Source organism: Vigna angularis, chromosome 4 (genome assembly GCF_016808095.1).
Source record: "Vigna angularis cultivar LongXiaoDou No.4 chromosome 4, ASM1680809v1, whole genome shotgun sequence".
NCBI classification, from domain to species: domain Eukaryota; kingdom Viridiplantae; phylum Streptophyta; class Magnoliopsida; order Fabales; family Fabaceae; genus Vigna; species Vigna angularis.
Genome location: NC_068973.1, coordinates 28,061,778 through 28,088,461, shown reverse-complemented (window position 1 = coordinate 28,088,461; position 26,684 = coordinate 28,061,778). Strand labels below are relative to the sequence as shown.

The following is a 26,684-nucleotide window of genomic DNA, read 5'->3' as shown; positions in this document are numbered from 1 at the left end:
AACATACCCAAACAGCACACAACACAGACAATGCAAGGGTGAGCTAACATGCAATAAATCATTTATAAAACATGCATAATTACTTCAGTACAAAATTCATATAATAATTAAGTCAGACACCCTCATACCATCGTACCACAATTCCTATTGGACACTCGTCCCACAGTACCCAATAGACACTCATCCGGATGATACGTTGATGAGCGGTCACGGGAGGTTATGCACTTGTAATGACTTCTATTTTTTCTTACAATTACACTTCCAAAATACTTCATACCATTCACAAGGTTAGTCCCCTCACTATGTCCAAAACCGGCACATAGACCAGGACCTCCTGCTCCTCTCACCACATAATTCATCCTTCTCTACTTGAGACTGGATGATTATTAGATTATCAGGATAACCTCCGACTACATGACCCTCAACATCAACATATACACTAATACCATAAGATTACAGAATCTCTCCAGGAGATTCATACCATACTCATATTCTACAACTCACATTATACCATTACAAAATCTCCCCATAATACTCATATCATGATCAGATACATAAATTCAATTGCAATATGATAAAATACAATCATTACAATTATAAATAATCATAAACTACCATATTACCACAGTAAATCCAACATATCTCTTCCATTCACATAAATCACATCACAGTATATATTTTCCACATGCATAAAAATCTGTTAAGCAAACAACATTAATCAATCCAATACACATTACTAAACCGTAACAGTCTCAAGAGAACCACTAAACAACAAAAATTCCCGTAACTCATACTTAGACAAAGAAAATGGCTTTGAAACCATCACCAACAGTCCCGGAAGGTTCCAAAACGACTTAAGAAACGTCCAAAACGGACACCCGGAACCCCAAAAACTATCAAAAACAAAGACAAAGCCACTTTCTACGAACAACTCGCGCCCGGGCGCGAGATGAGGGGCGCTGGGCGCGATTTTTCCCGAGAGTCTCGCGTCTGGGCGCCACTGGGGGCGCCGGGCGCGAACCAAAAGTCGTCCAACCCCCTACCAGTTGACAGCAACCATTTTGCACCTGTTTTGATTAGTTTGATGACTCTAACAAGTCACAAATGACTTACCTAAGATATCCCAATAGCCCAAATGTACTCAAAATCCTTACTTCCCAAAATCACTACCTCAATTCCTCTCAAAGTGACCCAAAACTCTATCAGCTTGTTCAAAACAGTGTATACTTTCCTTACCTTCCACTTGATCACCCCTCCAACAGAATACATACATCAACATACCAATCTCAAATATCATTTCAACCCAACCACATCCACAGTCACGAATTTCCAGCATATAGTTCATACAAAGATCAACACATGTATTGTTCATACAACTCATAGAAAAGATCTAGCTCCCCTTACCTCTTGAAGACTTCCTTTGTAAAATTTGTGATCCATCTTCCTCTAGACGTGCAGATCAAGATCTCCTTGCAACTTCAATAGTTCTCCACTTCTTCTCCCAGATCCTTCTGCAACAACTTCACTCTCACAAGAAGCCCAACCCCAGATCCTCCTCTCAGCTCTTCTAAAATTGGTATTGCTTCCCTTGGGTGCTCTTGGACAGTTGAAAATGGAAAGAAGAGTTCCTTCCTTGTGGAAGCTCTCTCTGGTGCCAAGAAAATGAGGCCCTTCTTTTGCCAAGCCTCCCCCATAAAAATGCCCCTCTCCTTTTCTCCCCTCCCCTCATAATTGCACTCCAATAATACAAAAGGTGGGTGACCACCATGTCCCACCACTCCTAAAAAAAATACGGGTCTTACAAACCCATCCTGTAACATCCCAAAAATTTTTTTTTTACCCTTTTAAAATTCAAAAATTAAAATATTGCAATAATACAATTACGGAAACACCCCGAACCTCAAACTTAAATCTATACATAAGTTTTAAGCTCAGACTTAACAGTAAAGATAACATTGAATCCTTCTAATACGATCTTCCCACTAGTGCAGAAAGGGGTATAGACGTCCGTTCTTTAGGCCTTTTAACGTCCGACCTCCAACGGACGTCTATGCGGGTGACGTCTATGTAGACGTCCGTTGTGTCAGCCCGGACGTCTATATAGACGTCCGCTGTGTCAGGCCGGACGTCTATATGGACGTCCGTTGTGTCCGGCCGGACGTCTATATACTACTGCAGAAAGGGCTTTATTAGACGGCTTATTTAGGGTTATTTAGGATTACGGGTTTGAACGTTTGTTTGTGCACTGCAACACGTGTGAAGAACAAATTCAAAATGAAAATGGAGGAAGATGGAGGAGTAAACGACCTAAAATGTAGGCCAAAAAACGCCGCCCAAGAACACGCAACAAACTGCACCAAAAATGCACCGAAAACGATTTTTAATCAGTCCAAATGAAAGATATGTCATCACTGAACAATTTAATCGGAACAAAAGTAAGATTAAATGGCCCAAAAAACATAAAAACCAACCTGGAAATGCAAGGCGCAGAGGGAAAGGTTCGCATAACTCCTCGCGGGTTCGCGTTTTGGAATGTGTATCTTTATTTTAAACGTCTTTTGAACGTCAGTTGTGGCGGGGGCTGGACGTCTATAATATAGTAGACGTCCGACCCCCTCTAGGACGGACGTTCAAGGGCTGACAGCGAACTATCCTGTCAGTCTCTTGAACGTCCGTCCTGGAGGGGGACGGTCGTCTATTATATATGGACGTTCGTCCCCCTCCAGGACGGACGTTCAAGAGACTGGTAGTACAAGTCATCAGTCTCTTGAACGTCCGTCCTGGAGGGGGACGAACGTCCATATATAATAGACGACCGTCCCCCTCAAGGACGGACGTTCAAGAGACTGATGGGTTGTACTACCCTGTCAGTCTCCTGAACCTCCGTCCTTGAGGGGGACGGTCGTCTATTATATATGGACGTCCGTCCTGGAGGGGGACGGTCGTTTATTATATATGGACGTCCGTCCCCCTCCAGGACGGACGTTCAAGAGACTGACGGGTTCACCGTCCTGGAGGGGGACGGACGTTCAAGAGGCTAACAGGGTAGTTGAACCCGTCAGTCTCTTGAACGTTCGTCCTGGAGGGGGACGGACGTCCATATATAGTAGACGTCTGTCCCCCTGCAGGACGGACGTTCAAGAGACTGATGGGTTCACTACCCTGTCAGCCTCTTGAATATCCATCTTGTAGGGGGACGGACGTCTACTACATATAGATGTCTGTCCCCCTCCAGGACGGACGTTCAAGAGGCTGACCGAGTAGTTCAACCAGTCAGTCTTTTGAACGTCCGTCCTTGGGGGGGCCGGACGTTTACTATATATAGACGTCCGGCCCCCTCTAGGACGGACGTTCTGAAGGCTGAATCTTCAACTCTCATATCAGGCTTTTGAACGTCCGTTAGAGGGGTCTGACGTCTACTATATTATAGACGTCCGGCTCCCTCTAGGACGGACGTCTCCAGACTCAATTATTTACATTTATGCCACAGGTCAATTATTTACGTTGGAGTTTTCGTGGACAGACGTCTATGTGACGTTAAAGATCAATTCTGCACTAGTGCATCTCTTCCTACACTTGCGCCGAATCACGCGACATCCCTTCATCTGCTCCCGTATAACAAAAACGTTATACGATCATCGCAAAAATATGATTTTCCGATACATGCACAAATAAGTAAGGGTGAGCTAACATGCAATATATCATTTATAAAATATGCATAATTGCTTTGATATAAACATCATATAATATTTAGGTTAGACATCCCCATATACCAACATACCAAAATTTCTACTAGACACTCATACAGATGATACATTGATGAGCTACTTAACAGAAGGTTCTCCACTTATGATACTATTCTTAGTCCCCTCAATGTATCCAAAATCGGTCCACTAATCAAGACATCCGACTACAGTACCCTTAACATCAATATATACACAGATACCGTAACATTACTAAATCTCTTCCTGAGACTCATACCATACTCATATCACGATCACATGTATAATTCCATGTCAACATCATGAAATTTATTCATCACAGTCATTTTATCATATTTCATGTATTCATATATTTTTCCCATAAACCACCTCAAAATATATATCTTCAAAACACATTGCAGAGAAAAACTTTGGAACCAAACCCTCTTTACCGAGATCCATTTGGCCGAACGCTATCTGGACGAACGCTACTGGACAAAGCTATTCCCCAAACATTCTAAGACCGGATACTATTTGGACGGACGCTATCTGCCGAACACTATCTGTCGAGCGCTATCCGCCGAACGCTATCTAATGAATACTATTAGGCTGAATCCCATTTGAACAAACACTAGGTGATCATGTACAATTGAGCCGAACGCTAAACTCAGAAAACCATAATGACCGAACACACTTATAATGAACATTGAGATCAAACACTAGGCCGAACGCTAGAAACCGAATGCCAGATCGAATACTATTAGGCCGAACGTTATTTTCTTAAACTTCACAGAAACGAACGCTAACTCCACGAGCTTCCTATTTATCGAATACTGATTGCACGTGTGAGGACCGTAAATTTTGGAGTGATGGGGACAGAGCAGTCACCCACTCTTTGCATTATTGGAGTACAATTATTGGGGGGGAACCTGGATCTGAAACACCCGTAACGATCAAGGGCTTTCACTTCTTCACCCGTAACCATCTCAGCTACCCTATCCTTCCATTTCACTCCACGGCCATTCAGGGGCATTGATCCCTCTCTGCTATCACTCCTTCTTCATCTTTTCCTCCCAGCCAACATCATCATCTTTCACACACGGCCAAATCAGCCTCCTGTAGATACTTCAAGGTAGACGGTGGCCCGTATGCAGGTGCGGAAGAGGTGAAACCCCTCCCTGGGTTGCCCGTGGCTGGATCGAAGAAGCAGTGACGCGGAGGCCGGATCGTGATAGTGAGGAGCAGCCAGTTAGTCAGACGTGGTGCAGAGACGCCGGAGGAAGCAGACAGGATCGGAGACTGGGTCGAGGTGGCTAGATCAGTGGCGCGGTGGCCGATTTGGCAGTGATGGAGCAAAAAGCGGGTGGTCATGGTGATGGAAAAAGCTGGAGGCGGTGAAGGTGCTAGTTTGGGATATGAGGTTGCGGGTGGTGGACATGGTTGTGCTTGGAGAAACCAGGTAAGGGGAGCTAAATCTATTTCCTTGATTGTTAAATTATACTGTATTTGATGCAAATATGGGAATTTGGGGATGAACATTTTGGGTTTCTGGAAAACGCGTTTCTGCATAATTCTGCAGAAACGCGCGTGCGTCCAATTTTGGTGAGTCAAAATTGGACGTTCGTCCACTGTGCTCGACTGCGTTGGCCAAAAATATTCGAGCGTTCGGTTTGGTGCTCTAAGCTAACGAACGTTCGCGTTCGTCCATAGATAAAGTTAGAAATCTTAAACAATCGTCCTTAGTCAAGTATTCTCGGTAATGTCGAGTGTTCCGCCTTCAAATGGTAGTCTCTAATGGAGATCTAGAGCGTTCGTCTTTCAGTTGGTATTCTTGGAAGGTAATCTGGAGCGTTCGGCTTTGGTGTATTAGTCAGAATAAGCGTTCGTCTTAAACTTGGTATTCTCGGGTAGCATTGTTGATCGTTCGTACCTCATTTGATAGTTCACTGAGCGCCTCTCTGGACGAGTGTCAACTTCTGCTAGCTGGACGAACGTCCACTGCTCTATTAGCTGGACGAGCGTCTACTGCGAGTCTCGCTGGACGTCTTCTTAGATTTCTGGACGAGCGTCCTCCATGAGCTCTTGGACGAGCGTCCTCCATGAGCTCTTGGACGAGCGTCCTCTTCTCCCTCTGCTGAGTGTCCTCCGCATTGCTGAACGAGCATCCACTGCGAGTCTCGCTGGACGTCTTCTTAGATTTCTGGACGAGCGTCCTCCATGAGCTCTTGGACGAGCGTCCTCTTCTCCCTCTGCTGAGCGTCCTCCGCATTGCTGAACAAGCGTCCTCCGCATTGCTGAACGAGCGTCCTTTGTCTGGCTGAACGAGCGTCCTCCGCCTGGCTGAACGAGCGTTCCCCACTGTTGGACGAGCGTCCTCCACCGTTGGACTAGGTATTCTCAGGCTCCGATCGTAAGCGTTCGGTATTAATGGTAGATAATTTGGTTTTATTGATGTTTATTCTCAGATAGTAATTGTCCATACTGAACGTTCGGTATTAATTTGATAGTCTTAAGTTTGAATCTTAAGCGTTCGTTATTATTATGTGATTAGTAATTTATAGCGTTCGATCTGGATCAGATATGCTTAGGTTTAGATTATAAGCGTTCGATCTAGTGTTTGATCTCTGTTCGTTCTAAGAGTGTTTGGTCAATATTGGGTCCCGAGTTCCAGTGTTCGGCTCAATAGTTCATGATTCCCTAGCGTTCATTCAAATAGGATTCAACCAAACAGTGTTCAGTGAATAACGTTCGGCAGATAGCGAACGTCCAGTAGCATTCGTCCAGTTGAGTTTGGTGAACAGTGCTCGTTCAAATGTATTCTACATTTAGTGTTGGATTCTAAGTTGAATGAAATTATGCGTATAAATGTTTGGAATATAGGATGTAATGTGATATGTGTGAATGCATGAGGTATGATAATTATTGTGATGTATGTATTCTATGACATTGTTATGAGATCATGCATTTGCTCATGATATGAGTATTGTAGGGAGGTTTTGTAATGGTATAATGTGAGTTGAGGAACGAGTATGGTATGAATCTCATTGAGAGATTCTGAAAAAGTTATGTTGTTAATGTATATGTTGATGTTGAGGGTCCCGTAGTTGGAGGTTATCCTGATAATCTAATAATTCATCCAGTCTCATGTAGAGAAGGACGAATTATGTGGTGAGAGGAGCAGGAGGTCCTGGTCTATGTGCCGGTGTTGGACATAGTGAGGGGACTAACCTTGTGAATGATATGAAGTATTTTGGAAGTGTATTTGTAAGAAAAAGTAGGAGTCATCACAAGTACATAACCTTCCGTGACCGCTCATCAACGTATCATCCGGATGAATGTCTAGTAAGAATTGTAGTATGATGGTATATGAGGATGTCTGACATAAATTTTATATGATGTTTATATCAAAGCATTTATGCATGTTTTATAATTGTTGTGTTGCATGTTAGCTAACCCTTACTTATTTGTGCATGTATCAGAAAAATCTTATTTTTGCGATGATCGTATAACGTTTTTGTTGTACGGGAGCAGATGAAGGATTGTCGCGTGGTCCGGTGCAAATGAAGAAAGAGTTGGAAGACCAAATTAGAAAGATTCAATGTTATATATTTGTAGTTAAATCTGAGCTTAAAATATATGTATAGGGTTAAGTATGAGGTTACGGGGTGTTACTGTAAATGTATTATTATAATATTTTTTGAGTTTGAATTTTATAGGGTGAATTTTTGGGATGTTACAGCACGAACGTTAAGATTGATCACTTAGGCTCGACACTAGACACCAAACGCTATTAGACCGGATACCATTAGGTCGCACACCAAGAGACCGAATGCTAAGTAAGATCGAGCACTTAGACTTCACGCTGAGACAGCACACTCTACTAGAACAATTACTATTATTTCGAACACTATTCAAACGATCGCTCAAAGATCAAATCTCGCGCACCACAGATTAAGTACCATTCGGACGAACGCTTAATTGATCACTTTACTGGATTTAACACTATCTGAGGGTAACCTCATCGAGACCGGATGTTCCCTACGTACGACCACTAATTGTTAACAATCCTTATCTGAGACAAGCGTCATCCAAACCGAGCACTACCTATGAATGATCACTGCCTGAATCATGCATCATCATGACTAATCACTATTTATTAATCGATCGCTACCTCAACGAATATCAAGGCCGGTCACTCCCCATAAATGATCGCAACCTCAGAGCAACATCACCAATAAAGATCACTCTCTAAGAACGATCGCTACGAGACAGAACACTAAAATAACGAATGTTTGAGTCTGGGTTAAACGCCTATAGTACTTTACTGAACACTTAAGTACTGACCGAACGTAATCAAACTAAACCTCAGGGTACCAAATTAAGACCGGACACTAGCTACCTGAGAACAACTAACATCAAGATCAACCGTTACCTAATAACGCTCGCTACCTGAAAATAAATAACACCAAGATCGAACGTCACTAATAAGAACGCTCGCTACTACCTATAGACCCAACAAGTTTTACTTCCCGTCTCTCTCGAAGAATTATTCCAAATCCAACTTTATCTGCACTACCATCTCTCCCGTACCAGTACGATCATCACGGTTGGAAACCACAACCACAACATGCAAGATGAATAACCAGAAGTATCACATCATAAACCCATTACATATACTATAACAATTCCCATGATAAATCGACCCACATGACGTTGCAGACTAGTCTTTCATAAACTAATGTCGTTTACTTGTAATTCGTCGTCATAACCTGCTCTCAATAACAGGCGACCCGAGCCGTCTTCCATCGCGACTTCGGACCTATCTCTCCGACTCCTCAAGGACTAACGAGTAAAAACATCGATACTATGCGTAACGATGCACTATACTCAACACGAGCCGAAGTCATTGGGCGAGACATTCACCTCCTCGCGCAGAAGAAGGTGACACTCGAATCTCAGTCTCACGCGAGACTAGCAAAAATGCTCAAAAGACAGAAGAAGTTACAAGTAAATAACATAGTGTATGTACCACCTCCAACAGAATAAACGTGCTCAATCACGAATTCATACATATTCTCAATAACATGTATAAATAAACCAATATTGGACCAAGGAAATAACCAACAATTCTCAATAATTGCTTCAAAATACTCCCACGGATTCATACATTATCGCCGAACGCTATTTTCAACTCGGATACTGTCTAGACGAACATTCTGGGATCAATCATCATTAAAGACCGAACGCTGCCGGTGAACACCAAACGTTATTAAACCGAGCCCCAAAGGACGAACGCTCAAGATCAAGCGCAGTCGTAACAATACCTCTAACGAGTACTTCCTGAGGATTAACATCATCGAGAACGAACGCTCACAATCACAATTAAACCAAGGTCGAACATCCAAGATCCAAACCTAAGAGTACCAACTCAAAGCCGAACGCTCAAGATTGCTACCCAAGAATTCCAAGTTAAGAACGAACGCTTATACTCACTAATATCTCAATACCAAACACTTAAATCAAACAATATTTATCCGAACACGATTAGGACGAACGTTTTGATACTTAGTCGAACCCCTAGGTCACTTTGCCGAACGACATTAAAAAGAAGCCTGACCGAACGACATAAATCAGCAGCTAACCGAACGGTGCTAAAATCAAAACTTAACCGAACGCTCAATAGTCACTAATATCCCAAGGTCGATCGTTCAAGATTCAAAACTTAAGAATAAGCAACTTGAAACCGAACGCTCACTTATACCCAAAAACCGAACGTTTAGGATTCAAACCTAAAAATCCATATTAAGGACGAACGACTGCAATCACTAATACTCAATATCGAACGCCCATGATTACTTCTTGTGGATGCCAATTTAGGGACAAACGCTTAAGTTGAAACCTAGAATACCAATTGATAACGAACGCTCACAATCTGTACAATGCGAATACTAAATTAAGTACGAACGTCTAACATCTCTAATTCACTGGATAATATCTTTGACGAACGTCTAATATTTAACTAACTCAAGGACGAACCCTGACACTCGTTACATGAGCATACAAAACCGAACGCTCATAATAGTTTTGGCCGACCACTAATTGGTCGAGCACTGTTGGGACGAACGTCCAATTTTGACTCACCAAAATTGGACGTACGCGCGTTCTGCAGAATTCTACAGAATCGCACCAGATTCCAGAGAAAACCCAGGAACCCCCATTTTCATCCCCTTCTTCCCAGATTTGCATCAAATACAGATTATTTCAACAATTAATGAAATAAATCGAACTCCCCTTACCTCTTGAAGACTTCCTTTGTAAAATTTGTGATCCATCTCCTCCCAGACATGCAACTCCAGATCTCCTAGCAAATTCAGCAGCTGTCCACTTTCTCTCCCGGATCTTGTTGCAACAACTTCACTCTCACAAGAGGCCCAACCCCAATCCTCCTCTCCGCATATAAAAAGGTAGTATTGCTTCCCTTGAGTGCTCCTTGAACGGTTGAAAATGGAAGGAAGGAAGGGTTCCCTTCCTTTGGGTGCTCTCCCCTGTCCAAAAATGAGACCCCTCTCCTTTGCTAAGCTTCTTGTAATAATGCACCTCCAATAATTACATTCTAATAATGCAAAAGGTGGGTGACCATCATGTCCCCACCACTTCTAAAAATATAGGTTCTTACACATCCTCTTTTCATTGTGTTAAAATCTTGTTCCGTAAGAACACTTTTCAACTTCAAAATCTTAAACAAAAAGTCTCTTTCCTGTGCCAAACACATTCTCATGGAAAGATAATAATCATACAATGTAAATTAAATTAAGTTAATTCAATAGTTTCAAATTCAAGTAATTCGATAGTTTCAAATTCAACTCTAATGCTCCCATCATTAATCATTAATTACTATATTTAGTTATTTACTTTCAAAAGATATTTTCATTTCATTCAAAAGTTTTATACAACATTAATTACTATATTTTTATTTAGTTTTTGAGTTATATAAATGTACCATGAATTAAAATAAATAACATTTAAACTGTATCAAAATGTTAGAAACAACTTTATATACATCCAAATATTAATTATCATTTCCAATACGACCATTATTCTATTAAATATAAAGATTAAAAATTATTAAATATAACTTTTTCTTAATTATACAGTACATGTATTTGCCTCACGTTAATGAGTACGTGATATTTCGTAATTACGTTAATAAATATTACGTAAATATTGTATTTCAATAACGAACTTTTAATCTTAAAGTTAAAAATGTAAACATAATATATTTTTTTAACTGTACAAAATGCGAGTATCTTGAAATTAAAATAATACACAATACTAAAAAAATCTCTTAATCAATCAAACTCGATACTTTTTTTTTCTTTAGTTTTATCTGTTAATTCAGTTGAAACTTGTGTTGCAAAAAGGACAAATTAGGATTATAAAGTTTTTTTTAGTAAGCACCTAGCTTTTCTGGTAGTGTAAGTAACATTCAATCATACATTGAGTTTTAGAGTGATTTTGATATTTTAGAATAACTTGTCTACCAATCACTGTTTAATGTTTGATTTAGCATGTTATGGTTTGTAGTGTTTGGAAGTTTGTGGTATTTAAAGGCTCAATTAAACGTTTGTTTATTGTGAAATTTTGGGGGTTAGAGGAGATAAAGTCATAAACTTGTGTTGTTTGTCTTGATTTTGTGTATTGTTGAATCCTAAACCAAATACATTATTGTATATAATTTTATATTTAAGAATGATAAGACAGGTTGAGTTCACCGATACGTAAATTCACATAAAATAGAATTTATAGAATTAAAAATCTATACGTTCATTTTGATATTGTCTATCTAGTCTATCAATTGACCAAAATACCGACTAGTCTCATCTGGATGTTGGTCATTTTAAAAAAGAATTAAAAAATAACTTTAAAAAAAAATACTCTTTTTATATTATATTTTTTAAAAGTGTAAATATATAATAATGTTGTAATATTAATTATTAATCTTTAAAAATTAAATTCCAATAATTAGTTATAATATAATAATTTAACATGTAAATGTAATAATTATTTTTATTTATTTAATTAAAAATATTAATTAATCAATTAAAAGTGAAAAAAATATTTATATGATTAAATATGTTTTTAATATTAATTATGTACATTTAAAAAAACTAAAAATTTGAAAACAAATTTAAAAAAAATGTAAATAAAAGTGATTAACTAACTTAACCTAAGTGTAGGATGTGTTATTATTAGTGATCAATTTTTATTTGACGAGTCAATCCAGCCCAACTCGTTTTTAACGTATCAATGACAAGTCAGGCGAAAAGGGGCACATTCTTAATTATATTAGTATGTTATAGTTTAAATACTATTTTGGTTTCTAGTTTTGCATGTAGTCTTAGTTTTTTTTTTTATAAAGTCACACTTTTTTTTGTTTAATTTGGTTCTTTTTCTAACGGGTTTAAATATAGTAAACAAAATGTGAACTATGTCACATGTCACTTCATATTTTTTGTTTTTTGTTTTATAAATTTGTATTAACTTTTTTATTTTATTTTTTATTTATTTTTATTTAAAAAAAGTTATTTATGTGTCAAAGTAAATATAGTGTCACAGTGAGAATAACCATATCACATGTCTATGTATTCACTTTTGTTCTTATATTGGTTTAACTTAATTCTAACTTTTTAAAATGAAACAAGTTTGTGTATCTATGTATTGAGACTAAATTTAATTTTTATATAAGTAATATATTAGTACTTTTTTAAAAAATTCACGTTTTTATTAAATATTTCTAAAATTACTTATAAACAATCTCTAACTATATTACTAAATGGGGTTAGAGTTAGTTTAAAATTAGAAGCAAACTTTTTTTATTGTTTTCATATTCTAACCATATTTTTAACATGTATCAAAAATCAAACTCTATTTTTTAACTAAGTCTAACCATAACTTAAACTAACTCCAATTTTGTTTAAAAGTTATTTTAGAAATATATAATAAAAGTGTGAATTTTAATAAAACTATCAATATAAAATTTGAAGAGAAACAAAATTGTTTCATTTGAAAAAAAAAACTAATTGAATCAAAATAACAAATATAACGATTGAATTGAATATAAAACATTGACAGTGATACATGACATTGTTACTATCACGTGACATAATACTAACTCAACATGGAGACAAATTTTTTAAATTAAAAATTAAAAAACATTAATAAAAAATTAAAATAAAAACAAAAACCATGAAATGACACATAACATACATTATTCACGTTTTAATAATTATTTAAATGTAATTAGAAAAAAGCTAAACTGAACAAAATTATCACAAATTAAGATTTAATTAAAAAGGAAACTATAATCACATTAAAAAAACTGAAAAAGAAAACAGATACTAAAACAATATTTAAGGTTAAGGGATCATGTTAGTGGAATAATATGAATTGATTGGGTTGAAAATACTAATGTTTTATTGTTTAATTTGTGTCATATACGTTTGATGTTATCCAAAGCTTACGACTTCAAAGCTTGACTTGTGATGAAAAGATTACATATTTGGAGCCCGAGATTATGATTAGTGCAATATCATAAGATTTAACTTAAGTGGTTAAGAGTGATTGATTTTTTTTCATATAAGCAATTAGGATCTTTAGGTCTAATTAAAGATTAAAAGTTATTTAACTTAGTAGATTACTTTTTCATCTGCAAAAGAATTTGTTTTTAAATCTATTTGGGCACAAACTAACGCTATCGATGAATTTAGAGAAATCTACATTAAGACAGAAATAGTATAATATGGTTCATTGCATACATAATAAAAAAGCGTATACCAACTTCGATTTCCAATAAAACATTTAATCTTCTAATAGCCTCTTTTAATGAGTTACATCTTACTTGTCACAAAAGCAATATTACTTTAACACCATTCAAATATTTTAAAGTTAATTAAAGATAATGGTTGAATTTCCAATTATCAAATACCGAAATTAAGAGAGAATATCATGATTATTAATTTATATTGATGCTCAACAAATATTTATATATGTTTGTATTTGTAAAGAGAGAGGAGTATTTGTAACATTTATGATTTATTTTGATTTGAATAATAGATCTGAGGACTTAAAAAAAAAAATAATAGGAAATAAAATATTTTGGATTACTAAAACATTGTATTAGATATTCTTAGTTAAAATTTAGGTATGATTTTTGTTTGAATTAAAATTAAAGATTTTTTTAATTATTTTATAAAATTACAAACAATATTAACAAATCATTTAAAATTAAGTTTATATTATTAAAATATCTAACGTGTAATAAAAAAATATTTATTTACTATTTTATTTTGATTGAAAGTATATTAGAATTAATACCATAAATTTTAATCATATATTTAACTTCTATTAGTATACTTTTAGAAAAAAATATGAATACTAATAAATTTATCATGGGTCAAATATGTTTTTAGTTCCTAAACTATCAAACAATTTTGGGTTTCGTTCCTCTTGGAAATGCTTGTTCATTTTAATCCTATTAGTTTTGAAACTCTTATATTTAGTCTTTAAAATTGAACGACGTTAAGTTTTCTTTGATTTGGTAAACGGCAAGCCACGTGTGATGCCACCTTCCCTCATTATTGTGTGCCACATTGCTTTTCATTTTAGAAATCAAATTAAGTAATTGCCATGTTTTGGTTTCTGAAATCAGATTAGGTTCCTAACTTTTTTTTTTCAATTGGGGAAAAGTAGTTTTACTCGAAGCAAAGTAGTTTTATTCAAAGCAAGGAGTTTAAGCAAGATGGCTGTTGTAGTGGTCCTTGCGAGGGCCATAAAAGAAACGGTGGATGTGAACACGAACAACGGTTACCCCAATCTCAATTCAAAAATTTCCCAATTTCACAGAAACAAGAACTTGATAATCAAACAACAAAATTATATTTGAACCCCAAACTCAACCACATAAATCCAATACCTGCAAGAAAGAACAAAGGAACAACCCAAAATTTTCCTAACTCAGCAAACCCCAAATTTCCAAAATTCCCAGTTCGCGACTCTCCTCTACTTCACGTCGTAAGACCACCACACTATGAACCAAAACGGAGAAAAGGAAGGAAAATAAATCTTTATATAGCACCGTGAGCACGTTCCATGGCGGAAGATGAAGAGAAACTCTCCCGGAGTTGTGCGATGAAGAACTCTGCCTAGATCGCGCCTCAACCTTGCTGTCACAATCGGAGAAGCCGGAGTCCCTCGTGGAGGCGCCGATGCTACAGAATGTCCTTGCCGCATCTCGCCGTGCCTCGTCACCAGCAAATGCGAGATCATGTCTGTGCCATACCTCCCATAGTATCGCCATCACACCGACTACTCTCTCACCGCATTATTGCTTCGTCATCGCCACGCCATAGATGTTTTCCCCAAGGCTGGATGGTCCACGAGAGTGTAGATGGAAAAGAAGCTCGAAGCTTTTGGTTAGGATGCGAAAGAAGAAGAACCCAATTTTCTTTTTAGGGTTCACTTTCACGAGAAAGAAAAGAAAACTTAGGAAAATTTTCTCGTTAGGGTAATTGGGAGAAGAAAAAGAAACATCCGATACTTAGAATTAATGCTTTAGAAACCAAAACCTGACACACAGTAGCGAAGGAAGGTGGCATTACACATGGCTCGCGTTTGTCACGTCAAAGAAAACTTAACGCTGTTCAATTTTAAGGACTAAACATAAGAATTTTAAAACTAAAAAGACTAAAATGAACAAACATTTCGAAGGGACGGAACCCAATAGTTTAGAAACTAAAAACATATGTAACTCATTTCTCATTATATGTGTAGGTACTTTATCATAAAAATATAATTAAGTATTTGAACAAAAATTCGCTCATTACTCACATAATTCACAATTTGAGCAGGTTTTAATTTGAAATTTTTGATATGGGATTTCTAATTTGGTTATGCACAAAAAAATCTCTTTACATGAATTTTACTCACAAAATTCACAAACTATAGGAAACTTCTTTCGCAAAACCTATTTTAACCCAAAATTCAATCTTTCTCACTTGATTGTATGTTGTTTGATGTATCAACAAACGAGCGTTATAAAATCTCTCTAAGTACAAATCACTTATTTAACATACTATAATGTAATAATTAAAGTTTAGTTAAAATAAAAACAAGGTTTAATTGACTTTTTGGTTTCATGTCTATAAAAATTAGTTAAAGTAATTATTTTTCTCTTAATATATTTTTGTCAAAAAAAAGTCAATGGATTTTTACTAAGGTCACTACAATTACTAATTATAAAGTAGGGTTAAATATGTTTTTAATCCCTAAACTATTGGCCGTTTCTGGTTTTCGTCCCTCTTTCAAAGTAAGGTACAATTTGGTCCTTAATCTTTTCGAAACTTTGGCTTTAGTCCTCGAAAACTAACACAGTTAAATATGTGCTGATGTGGCTAACGGTAGACTGACACACAATTTTTTTTCAAGTGTTTCTCACTTTTTCTCCTCTTCTCTCTCTTCCTTCCATCTTCCACCCAACTTCATCCCTGGTTACATCTTTTTGAGTCTGCATATCAATGCTTTACTGCATCATTGGCATTGCAGTAAAAGGGTGTTTAAGCATTGCTAACTCGCCCAACCTTTATGAGCTGAGGTTGTTCGGGAACAAACTCACCGGGTCATTGTCGGACAATTTAGGGAAGTCCGGTCCTTTGAGGTGGCTTGACGTTTCCACCAACCGTTTCTTCGGTGGGATTCCAGCGAGCCACTGTGATCACGGCGAGTTGGAGGAGATGTTGATGCTAGGGAACCAGTTCTCCGGGGAGATACCGGCGAGTTTGGGCTCGTGTCAGAGCTTGACGCGTGTGAGGTTGGGTACGAACCGGTTGTCCGGCGACGTTCCAGCGGGTATGTGGGGCCTTCCGCATGTGTATTTGCTTGAACTGATGGGTAACTCGTTTAGTGGCTCGATTGCGAGGACCATTGGTGGGGCGAGGAATTTGTCGTCGTTGATTCTGACGAAGAACAATTTCTCGGGTGTGATCCCCGAGGAGATTGGGTGGTTGGAAAATCTTCAAGAGTTTTCTGGTGGTGATAACAGGCTCAGTGGGTCGTTGCCTGGGAGTATTGTGAATCTCGGGCAGCTTGGCACTCTTGATCTTCATTGTGTGATGGCAAAAATGGGGATAAGGGTAAGGGTTTTGTGTGGATTCTGCGAGCTATTTTTATAGTTGCCACTTTGGTGTTTGTCATCGGTGTTGTCTGGTTTTACTTAAGGTACAAGAATTTCAAGAATGCTGAGAGATCTGTTGATAAATCAAAGTGGACTTTGATGTCGTTTCATAAACTGGGTTTCAGCGAAGAGGAGATCTTGAATTGCCTGGATGAAGATAATGTGATAGGAAGTGGGTCTTCCGGGAAGGTTTACAAGGTTGTGTTGACCAGCGGGGAAGTGGTTGCTGTGAAGAAGATATGGGGCGGCGTCAAGAAGGATATAGACAACGGAGATGTGGAGAGGGGTCAATTTCATCAAGACAGTGCTTTTGATGCAGAGGTTGAAACTTTGGGCAAAATTAGGCACAAGAACATTGTCAAACTGTGGTGTTGCTGCACTACTAGGGATAGCAAGCTATTGGTTTATGAGTATATGCCGAATGGTAGCCTGGGTGATTTATTGCATAGCAATAAAGGAGGGTTGTTGGACTGGCCAACTAGGTATAAGATAGCTGTTGATGCTGCAGAAGGCCTCTCTTATTTGCATCACGACTGTGTTCCTTCAATTGTTCATAGAGATGTAACCAGGGATGAAGTTGGGTGGAAGATGGAAGGAAGAGAGAGAAGGGAAGAAAAAGTGAGAAACACTTGAAAAAAAAATTGTAAAAAAATTGTGTGTCAGTCTACCGTTAGCCACGTCAAAACATATTTAACGGTGTTAGTTTTCGAGGACTAAAACCAAAGTTTCGAAAAGATTGAGGACCAAATTGTACCTTACTTTGAAAGAGGGACGAAAACCAGAAACGACCAATAGTTTAGGGACTAAAAACATATTTAACCCTATAAAGTAAGATGTGACACATGATTTTTTTACCGGATTATGTAAATAATGCATGGATTTTGCTGTTATTTACTGAAGTAAATTTTTTGTACAAATATAATTTTTTTTTATTGAATCTTTGTCAATTTTAAAGTTTGCATTGTAGCAGTAGAGACAAATTTGGATTTGAAGATAAAACCAATCGATTATATAGATCTTATTTATATGGTAGGATTGTTCGGTTAATCTTAAACCGTTCATAAAGTCAGAAATATTATTATTGACCATGTCTGAAACTAAATGATTATAATCTACAATTCTAATGATTATTTTTAAGATCGATTAGATTTGATGATGATTAATTTATGATAAAACATTATTAGTGTTTCGGATGTTTTGGGCGAGAGCCCTGTTGAAACACACTTACTGGTCGAAGACGGGCGGGCGGTCACAAACGGTAAAGGCGGGCGGACGAACGGCGAAGCTGTCATGGACCGGGCGAACGCTGCTGAGTCCCACGCACGCAGAGCAAGCTGAACTGGCGGATGGTATAAGGACGGATTGACACTGCTTCACACTCCAAACCGGGCGGTCGCCCTCCTCTCCAAATTCCAAGCCGAGCGATCGTCCTCCTCTCCTGGCGCTGCTCCACGCTCCATGCCGGGCGATCCTCCTCCTCTTCTGGCGCTGCTCCGTGCCCCAAGCCCCGGGGGGGTGAGTACCTGCTAAAGGCACTCCGACGCTCAAGTCAGTAATATGACAGAGCAGTTTGTGATGCATGCATGCATCGTAAGGAAAGTTGGTCTGGAACTCATACCTGAGACCTTTATTTATACTGATTGTAATGGGCTTTTACCTTTAGTGGGCCTGATTACGGCCCTTTTGCCTCTAGTGGACCTGATAACGGTCCAGTCACACCTTAGTGAGTCACTGGCATTTAACCGTGTAGTCAACCAAGCGCGGGTCGGTTGGGAGGGATGGTCGGCTAGGGATGCCAACATGGGTGGGCGCCCATCTGGTTCTGCTGGCCGGTCATACTGGACGTTCGGTCCTGTTGGCGCACCTGGGTGGACGTTCGGTCTTGGCACTCGGCACGGGCGGACGTTCGGTCCTGGTGTTCGACACGGGTGGACGTTCGGTTCTGCTTGTGACCTGGGGGGCGGCCTTGGGCGGACGCGCGGTCTTTGATTGTGACTTGGGCGAGCGGCCTTGGACGGACGCTCTGGGATGTCTTTCCGTACGGCGTCCGGTCCTGCTGGTACAATTAGTATCAATTAAACCATGATTAGGCCATTAGTAATTCGAAGCCTATTTCGAAATCTATAAATACACGTTTTAAATAAAGAGGTAAGTGATTGTATTTATTATACATTAGTGACTATATCTTTATTAACTTTGGCAGGTAACCTTCCTGTTTGATCGAACTGAATTCCACAATGAACAGTGATGAAGACAAATATCCCGACACTCAAAACACAATGAACAAATAACATCGACCCTGTAACCAAAACACTATTAATCTTCACAAAATAAAACAAAATCACATAACTTATCTTATAATTATGATATTTTCAAAATTGTTTCCATATACTTCTACTAGTTGCAGTCATTTTCAATGTTTAGAAATTTTCATAATGACAAATGGTTATAATCCCTTGAAACCCCAAACATTACCATTGCACGAGAATATTGACCAGTAGGAAGACATTGTGAACAACGAAGAACATACATAAGTACAAGACTAAGAGAAAATGAAGATAAACAAGGAGACAAAGATGGAACATTTACATTTATTAATGTACTAGTATTTCAAATAATTTGTCATGTATCCATGTGAATTTAACAAACCACCACTCTATTAAGAGTACCAACATTAATCTAAAAAAAAAATACCACAATAAGTTATTTTAACAAAAAATAGAACTACATTAGTTTGAAAACAACAACTAATTAGTTTCACAAACATTACCAAAAAAAAAAACCTTGTCAAACTCAAGAACTATAGAAAAGAGCTTTTACTATGCATAATAAAACATTAAAGAGTATAAAATGATATAAAAATATTCTCTCTCATTCACTTGACTTGAAGTAATTCCTTCCATAAATTAAAAGTGATACAAAATAGGTAGTGATCACCAAACTTAATCTTAAAATCAGAAACTTTACTTGTAAATTACTTCCCTTCTCTTAATACAAACACCTGCTTTCTACTCCAAAGAAGGGATTAGACACACTCTTTCTTGGTTGAATTTTTGTGTTTACTAATTCTAACACTTTAGACAAGACAACACTACGGATGAAGAAAAGAGTGTTGATAACAGCAAAACCTGTAAAATCTTGTACTAAAATCTAGGCACCAACATGACCATCACTTTTGCACTAGATCTTCCTTTTTCACACTGTTTCTACTCAAATTATACACTATTTCCCAAGTTGATTTGAATGGCCTCTATTCTTGTCCTAATATTGAGTAATACAATTGAAGTCTATTATTTTCATAAAAGAAGAAGAAAATACAAGTGACAGTGACACAGCATAAACATGTATATGCAATGATCCACCTGTCCACATCATTCATGCTCTATCTTACTTTTAGCCCACAATATGCAAAGCTCATTCACTTTTCACGTGTCACACAAACATTACATTTATCTTTTAAATTTCCAAAAACGATATTGTTTTGTCCCACAAAGTTCATGCTCTATCTCACATATTTCGAAATGAATTTGCAATTTGATACCTACACGAACAGATCTTTGATGTTTTGTCATTGTAGCATATAGCATGATGTTCATACATCTTATACCTTGTCACTACTATCTAATAATTAATAGAATAAAGTAAGATGTGACAAATAGGAATTTAATAAAATAAAATAAAAAGATTACCATTTTATTACTTAAACATCATGATTAATGAAATAATAATCTCATCGATACCCTAAAATGGATGAGGAAATCAATTATAATTGATTGGTTAAATATCAAGTTCTTCTCCATTTCATTTTAATTAATTCATACATATTAAAATTGATATTATTTTTTTTCCATTTTATTAAGAAAAAATCTGTTAAAAAATAAATTTAAGTCTAACTAAACCTCACAATATCGATTTGTAAGGTGAAGTTTATCCTTTACTTATATATTATAATTTGATCCTATCTTTAATCGACGTAGAACTTCTAACAAAACCTATCAATATTCTAAAGAAAATAGGTATTATTCTTAAAATTAAATATTCTAAAGGAAATGGATGTTATTCTTAAAATTTGAAAAACCTTATTATCAAGGGCATATTGATCGTTACACAATAACTCAAAAGAGATAAATTAATATGATCAAGATAACTACAATATTATTATGTTTTGATTCAAGAAAATCGTGAAAATATGTGAATGATATTCTATTAAACAAAGATATTTGTGAGTAATTTTAGTAGTATATGTTTTAATCTAACAAAACAGAGTATAAAAAATAATTACAATACTTGTTTTCTTCTTGGAAAGCACTTGCCAAATAAGGATTGAATGAAAAAGAATGCATTTATTCCCAGCAGAGCAGAAAGATGCTCTGATTCCCACCAGTGGGCACTCTGCTACTTGCAATCCTCCAACTTTTTCATCATCATCATCTAGTTTAGTTATAATTTTTGAAAAAAGTTTCTTTTATAATTTTTTTTAAGTAAATTTCTCTACACATGTTGTAAATCATACATGACATTCAGTTGACAGCAGTGATTGATGAACAATGGTCAAAAATGAAAATTTTAGAGAAGGAAATTATTAATGTTACCACCTTGTGATTTGGTGATATATATATATATGAACATGGCACAAGATATTTTCTTTATCTTTCCATTATTGAACAAACCTATTTACATATGTGGAAGGTAATTCCCGTCTATAGAGACGATGATACAATAGATAAAGAGATGAACTACCCTAAGAAGTTTGGGGTCTGGTTTATTCTGCAAATATCTGCTCAAACATACAGAGACTCCACATAGGCTCTAATCACATAATTACTACTGCTCAGTTTGATCAGATATAGCTACTTCACTCTACCTTCTTCCCACTACTATATCAGTTATTAAGTCATTCATTGCCTCTTGCTCTCACATTCTTCACTTCTTGCAAATCTTCCACGGATTCTTGGTTGACTGTCAGCAAGAGCCTTCCTACATGCATACTGGAGAAAACAGCTATATCATCAGCTCTCATGCCAATCTGTTTTTACTCGAAACATCGACTAGAAATAAGATCAATTTACAGATAACATCAATAAAACTTTGGTAGCCATAGAAAACCACTGTTGATGGCATACTTAACAACTTAATAACATATGAAGTATTATCAGAATGTCTGAGATGTGATTTTTCATGCTACTTATAGCTTCTACTTTTTTAAGCAAAAAATAACAACACAGTTCAAAGCTGCAGCAGTGAGGTAATGAACTAATGAGAACATTTATAAGGGAAACTATTCATCCATGAGATATGCATGGAATTGAATAAAACTAAATCTGGAAAACCTGAGAACAGAATGGTGAAGTATTCATGTGAAACAATTACCTTGATTTTCCTCCCAAAGTTCCTCTTTGTCCTCTTATTCCTGTACCTGGAGAGCTTTTGGAAGCGTTCCTCACTGGTGCAGTTGCTGATGAGAAAGGGCCTCTCAAGGGGTGATTGGACAATGTTCATGTTTCCGTTACTGAGAGTCTGTCACAATAGTTGAGTAAATCACTAGATCTTAGTGAGTTTACTCATGCAAACAAGAGGAATAAATGAATTTCAAACAGAAATTGTTTGTCATTCTGCACAAGGAAGCATAATTTGCTGGATACAGTAACTCATTTTAGGTGTTTGGAAAGACATGGGTGAAGGAAAATTAAGTGACAGATATTTAATTACACTGCAGGTTCATCAAGGGAGCAGCAAGTTAATCATATGGATAACATGATATACATGGCAAAAGGAACCACAAGAAATTTGGTGTATTTCTGTAACAGCCTTTTAATTTCTGATCACAGAAGCAGATTATGAACTATTTTAGACATCTGATTGATTCCAGCAAAAACCAACCTCTAAAATATATTAGGCATGTACGAATATGTTGTCAAAATTTGTCATTTCTAACTAAATCAATCAGATTGAGATCATGTCATCATCAGTCCCTTCTTTTTGATTTCCATACTACAATCTTTATAGTTAACAGAGGATGAGTTGATACTCTGTAGAGGTGGAATTTTCTTTTTGATTGAGTTCAAAAGGTAGTTAAGGCTCTCTGTATTGAGCTGGAAAAAGCTATTACTCTAAACACGTCAAGAAAAGAAGTAGAATTCTGAAAACATCAACGCTTCTGATTCAAGACAAAGGAGGCATGGATATCATACCTCCCTGAGCTGCTATCTTTAAGCACTGCTAAATTTGATGGTGATTTAATTAAATTTATAAAAAATAAAAAAATGTATATACAAAAGAGGTTAAGTTAAACCTTTATATCTCCTTCACTAAATGATCTTCGCATGCCATAAACTGCATTGAAATCCATTGCAGGGATATCAATGAAAGCGGGCTTCATTGCAGCTCCACGAATCCAATCCATTGAGCTTAAACTTCCTGAACTGACACTCTTTCCTAACTGCATGTCAGGAAGTGGCTTGTTTTCTTGAATTGAGTTTTCATCAATGTTCAGAAGAGGAACCTTGATTTCCAGAATCTCAGACAGTGGTGACTCTATTGCTGCCTTTTGTAACAGATCCTTCTTCCATTCATAGAATACCTCACTCAGAAATTGATCATTTTGAAGAATATCAATATCAGTGGATTTTAGTCCCTGAGAAGAGACATCTTCCCCACAAGATATCATTGAGATGGCAGCTGTCATGGGATCCAGGTCCATGATTGGCTCTTCAATAATAGGTTCAGGAGCTTTGAACAGATCTCCCTCTGCTGCCAAATCATACTCTGACATGGCAGAACACTGAACATAGTCATCCTGCATTAAAGACATGGGGAACTAAATTAAGAACTATTTAACAAACGGAAAACAGCTATAGAAATGAAATTAACTTTACTTGCAAAACTCAATAAAGATGTATAACCAGAATGCAAAAACTAGCAAGTGAAAGCAGAATACAGCTTTTGAACAAAAAAAAAACATAGCACAAGCTGTTTAACTATTACAGACAAATATGAAATAATAGTATTGAACCAAAAGCAATAACTGTAATGCAACAAAAGAAAAAAAGGAAAGGACACATCATAAGATGTCAATTCCAGACACGGTATGGGTTTACAATGATTTACACTTTCCCTCTCCCATACCCTGCACCCTCAAAAGGATGTGTCATCAATACATTCAATGTTTAGTCATAATCTGTATTCAGTAGTCAATTGTTGTGAGCATGTGATGCTTGTTTCCAACTGGTTATCATATTTAACTTGCTAATGCCGAGAAGTTGCCCGAAGATGATTTCCTGACATATCAATGATGCCAAAAGTTTCATGATGATATTTGCATGATTCCATCAAGTGATTCTTAAAGCAACTGACCACATTATAAATTTCTTAGAATGGAAAAAGATTCCAATTGCATATCATGGTCATCCAACCAAAACATGATTTATGGATGGGATTATCCTCAACTTTTTTAGAAAGAGAGAAACAGCAAAAAAGAGAGAGAATCAATCTGAGACAGTGAGGTGACAGAAAAAGCTATATGTCAGTAAGAGAGTTGGGCAAGGGTTTCAAAGAGTTTCAAGCACCGTCTAAGAAACATGTAAGATTCTCCAGTTTAGGAAATTCATTCAAGTACTTATATCAGAATAGTACATATTGTAGGTAAAACGGTAAAGGAATAAAAAGGAAAGGATTTTCTTACGCTTCTACTTCTAATTTCAACACAAATAAAACTCCACACACAGTAGCAAACACCATATTCCCACTGCAAAGCAGAAGCCTTGCTGTAAACATTATCTGCCAATACATATTCAGCAGAACCTTCACAAACAAAAAGAATGACTGCTAAGATTCAGGTTTTCAGATTGGAATTCAATAGATGGTTTCAAATTCCAAGCCATGCACCAACCCAAAACCTGGCTTTAAAAGAAAATCCAGCTTTTAACAGCTGAAACAGTGAAACTAGAACCACACACTATCCAGAATACATTTGATTATAACTCAGCTAGAGACTATGGATCACTATTTTTCTTCCCATGAACTATTGAAATCAGTATACATGAGGGAAGCCAGTGAAAAGCAAATAATTGAACAACAGATATAAATTCACACATCAAAATATCAGAGCAGCTATCTATGTCAATTATTTAAGGTTATGCTGCAAGCAATATCATTATAAACCCTTATACCGTAGTGGACAACCTTCATTTGACAAAACCAGAAGGTGGATTAGTCAAGGTACTCCTTCTCTGATTACAGGGAACTATCACCCGAACTTTTTGAAATTTTAGTGCCAAAACAGCAAACCACACCACATGAAAGCAACCTAATTTTACCATTTATTTAAATGTAACAGGAGCAGAAATAGAAATAACCTTTCTAGAACTACATGTAGTGCTCGACAAATACCATGAGGAAATGATTAAGTTGAGCATTAACAAACTCCGTTCCTTTACCCTATTTCCTTAGTATGAAGGAGTAAAGCGAATAAAAGTCCTTTTTTTTTTCTTTAATCTCCCTCCTCAGTGCGGCGCAAAAGGACAAACTCCACTGAGAGTTCACACACTACAAACTTGTAACAGTAGGAAGAAAGATTATACAAGACGGAACTATAACAGAGAAAATACTTCCCTTTTATACCCATTTTATTTTCTCTCCTTTTCTCATGCTTTTTCAGATCAAGCGTATGAATCCAACTACAGTTGTTTCCACTTGTGGTACTAATAAGAGAAAACGTTCAGAAAGAAGAGAAGGATAAAAACGAAAATGAATGAGTATATATTAAGTTAGAAGATGTTTGGTTATCGGCTTTCCTTCTTCAGCTTGATATTACCCATCAAGGAAGGAACCCAAATCATATACTAAAAGAGGAAGGAACTTCGAAAAAAAAATCTGAAATGTGAGAAGTAAACATTCACGTGAAAATTTAGACACCAACTTAAATCGAGTTTAATTCTCTAATAAAAAGTGGCCCATTTTCTGACACCCCATTTAGTCCAAAGAATGAACACGGACAATTCGGAATAAGGAAGAAGTATCAGGTAAAAGAAAGTTTCGAAATTTATTGCATAAGAGAAAAAAGAAGAAAAAAAAATCAAACAAAATGCAGAAAAACAGAGCAGTGACAGGGGAATGAGCAGAGCCAAGAAGAGATACCATTGAAGCATTGTACTTCTGGGTTTTGCAGTACTCCTCAAGCTGGTGAAGCTCTTGAGAGAGGTTCTGCAAATATGGGAAGAGAAGACCGGTTTCAGCATACATTTCTCCAATACTGAATCTAACTTAGGCGAGAGGCAGATACAAATACGTTCCAGCGGAAACAGAGTAAAAGCAGGGGAAAAGAGAAACTAAAACAGAGGAGGTTGAGTGTTGAGATATATTTATTTGGGACAAAGGAGGAAAGATAATGAGTATTTATACGAAAAAAATGGGAAGTAAATAGGGCAATAATGATAGTACAGTTGCAGGACTTTGGAAATATATGATGTGAGAAGAAAGTATTAAAATAAAGACAAAGTAAGAAAAGGACAGAACCATTTTATAATACAGTATCCCCAATCATGTTTCTTGTCATGCTAGAAAAAATAAAAGAAAAAGGGTATTGTTTATAATGAGTATATTAAATAATGTATAGCATCATATTTGCGAATCGCTGAGGCAGATGAGTTGCACCAAGCCAATGGCATAGCAGTGTGAACATAATGGTGATGGTGGTGGTTGCCATGGTGGGGGCTTAACCCAATACCCTAATGCTGTTAAATAAGCTTCACAATGTC

At 36.8% G+C, this 26,684-nt stretch overlaps 1 protein-coding gene and 1 pseudogene across 5 annotated transcripts; one reads left to right on the top strand and one right to left on the bottom strand.

The window, feature by feature from the left end:
• Nucleotides 1-16,273: 16,273 nt before the first annotated feature.
• Nucleotides 16,274-19,177, top strand: LOC108330420 (receptor-like protein kinase HSL1; annotated as a pseudogene).
• A 2,380-nt stretch (nucleotides 19,178-21,557) lies between these two features.
• Nucleotides 21,558-26,334, bottom strand: LOC108331962 (uncharacterized). Of its 5 annotated transcripts, none has more exons than XM_052876675.1 (4): nucleotides 26,065-26,334; nucleotides 23,222-23,725; nucleotides 22,300-22,446; nucleotides 21,558-21,955 (listed from the first exon to the last, which is right to left on the bottom strand). In XM_052876675.1, exons 1-4 carry the CDS (start codon nucleotides 26,167-26,169, stop codon nucleotides 21,824-21,826), a joined length of 888 nt encoding a protein of 295 aa, XP_052732635.1. In that variant the 5' UTR covers nucleotides 26,170-26,334; the 3' UTR covers nucleotides 21,558-21,823. The 5 variants fall into 5 exon arrangements, with proteins under 5 accessions (XP_052732635.1, XP_017422490.1, XP_052732636.1 ...); XM_017567001.2 differs by having other exon boundaries at nucleotides 21,558-21,917; nucleotides 26,065-26,323; XM_052876676.1 differs by lacking the exon at nucleotides 26,065-26,334 and adding an exon at nucleotides 25,284-26,028.
• Between the last annotated feature and the right edge of the window lie 350 nt (nucleotides 26,335-26,684).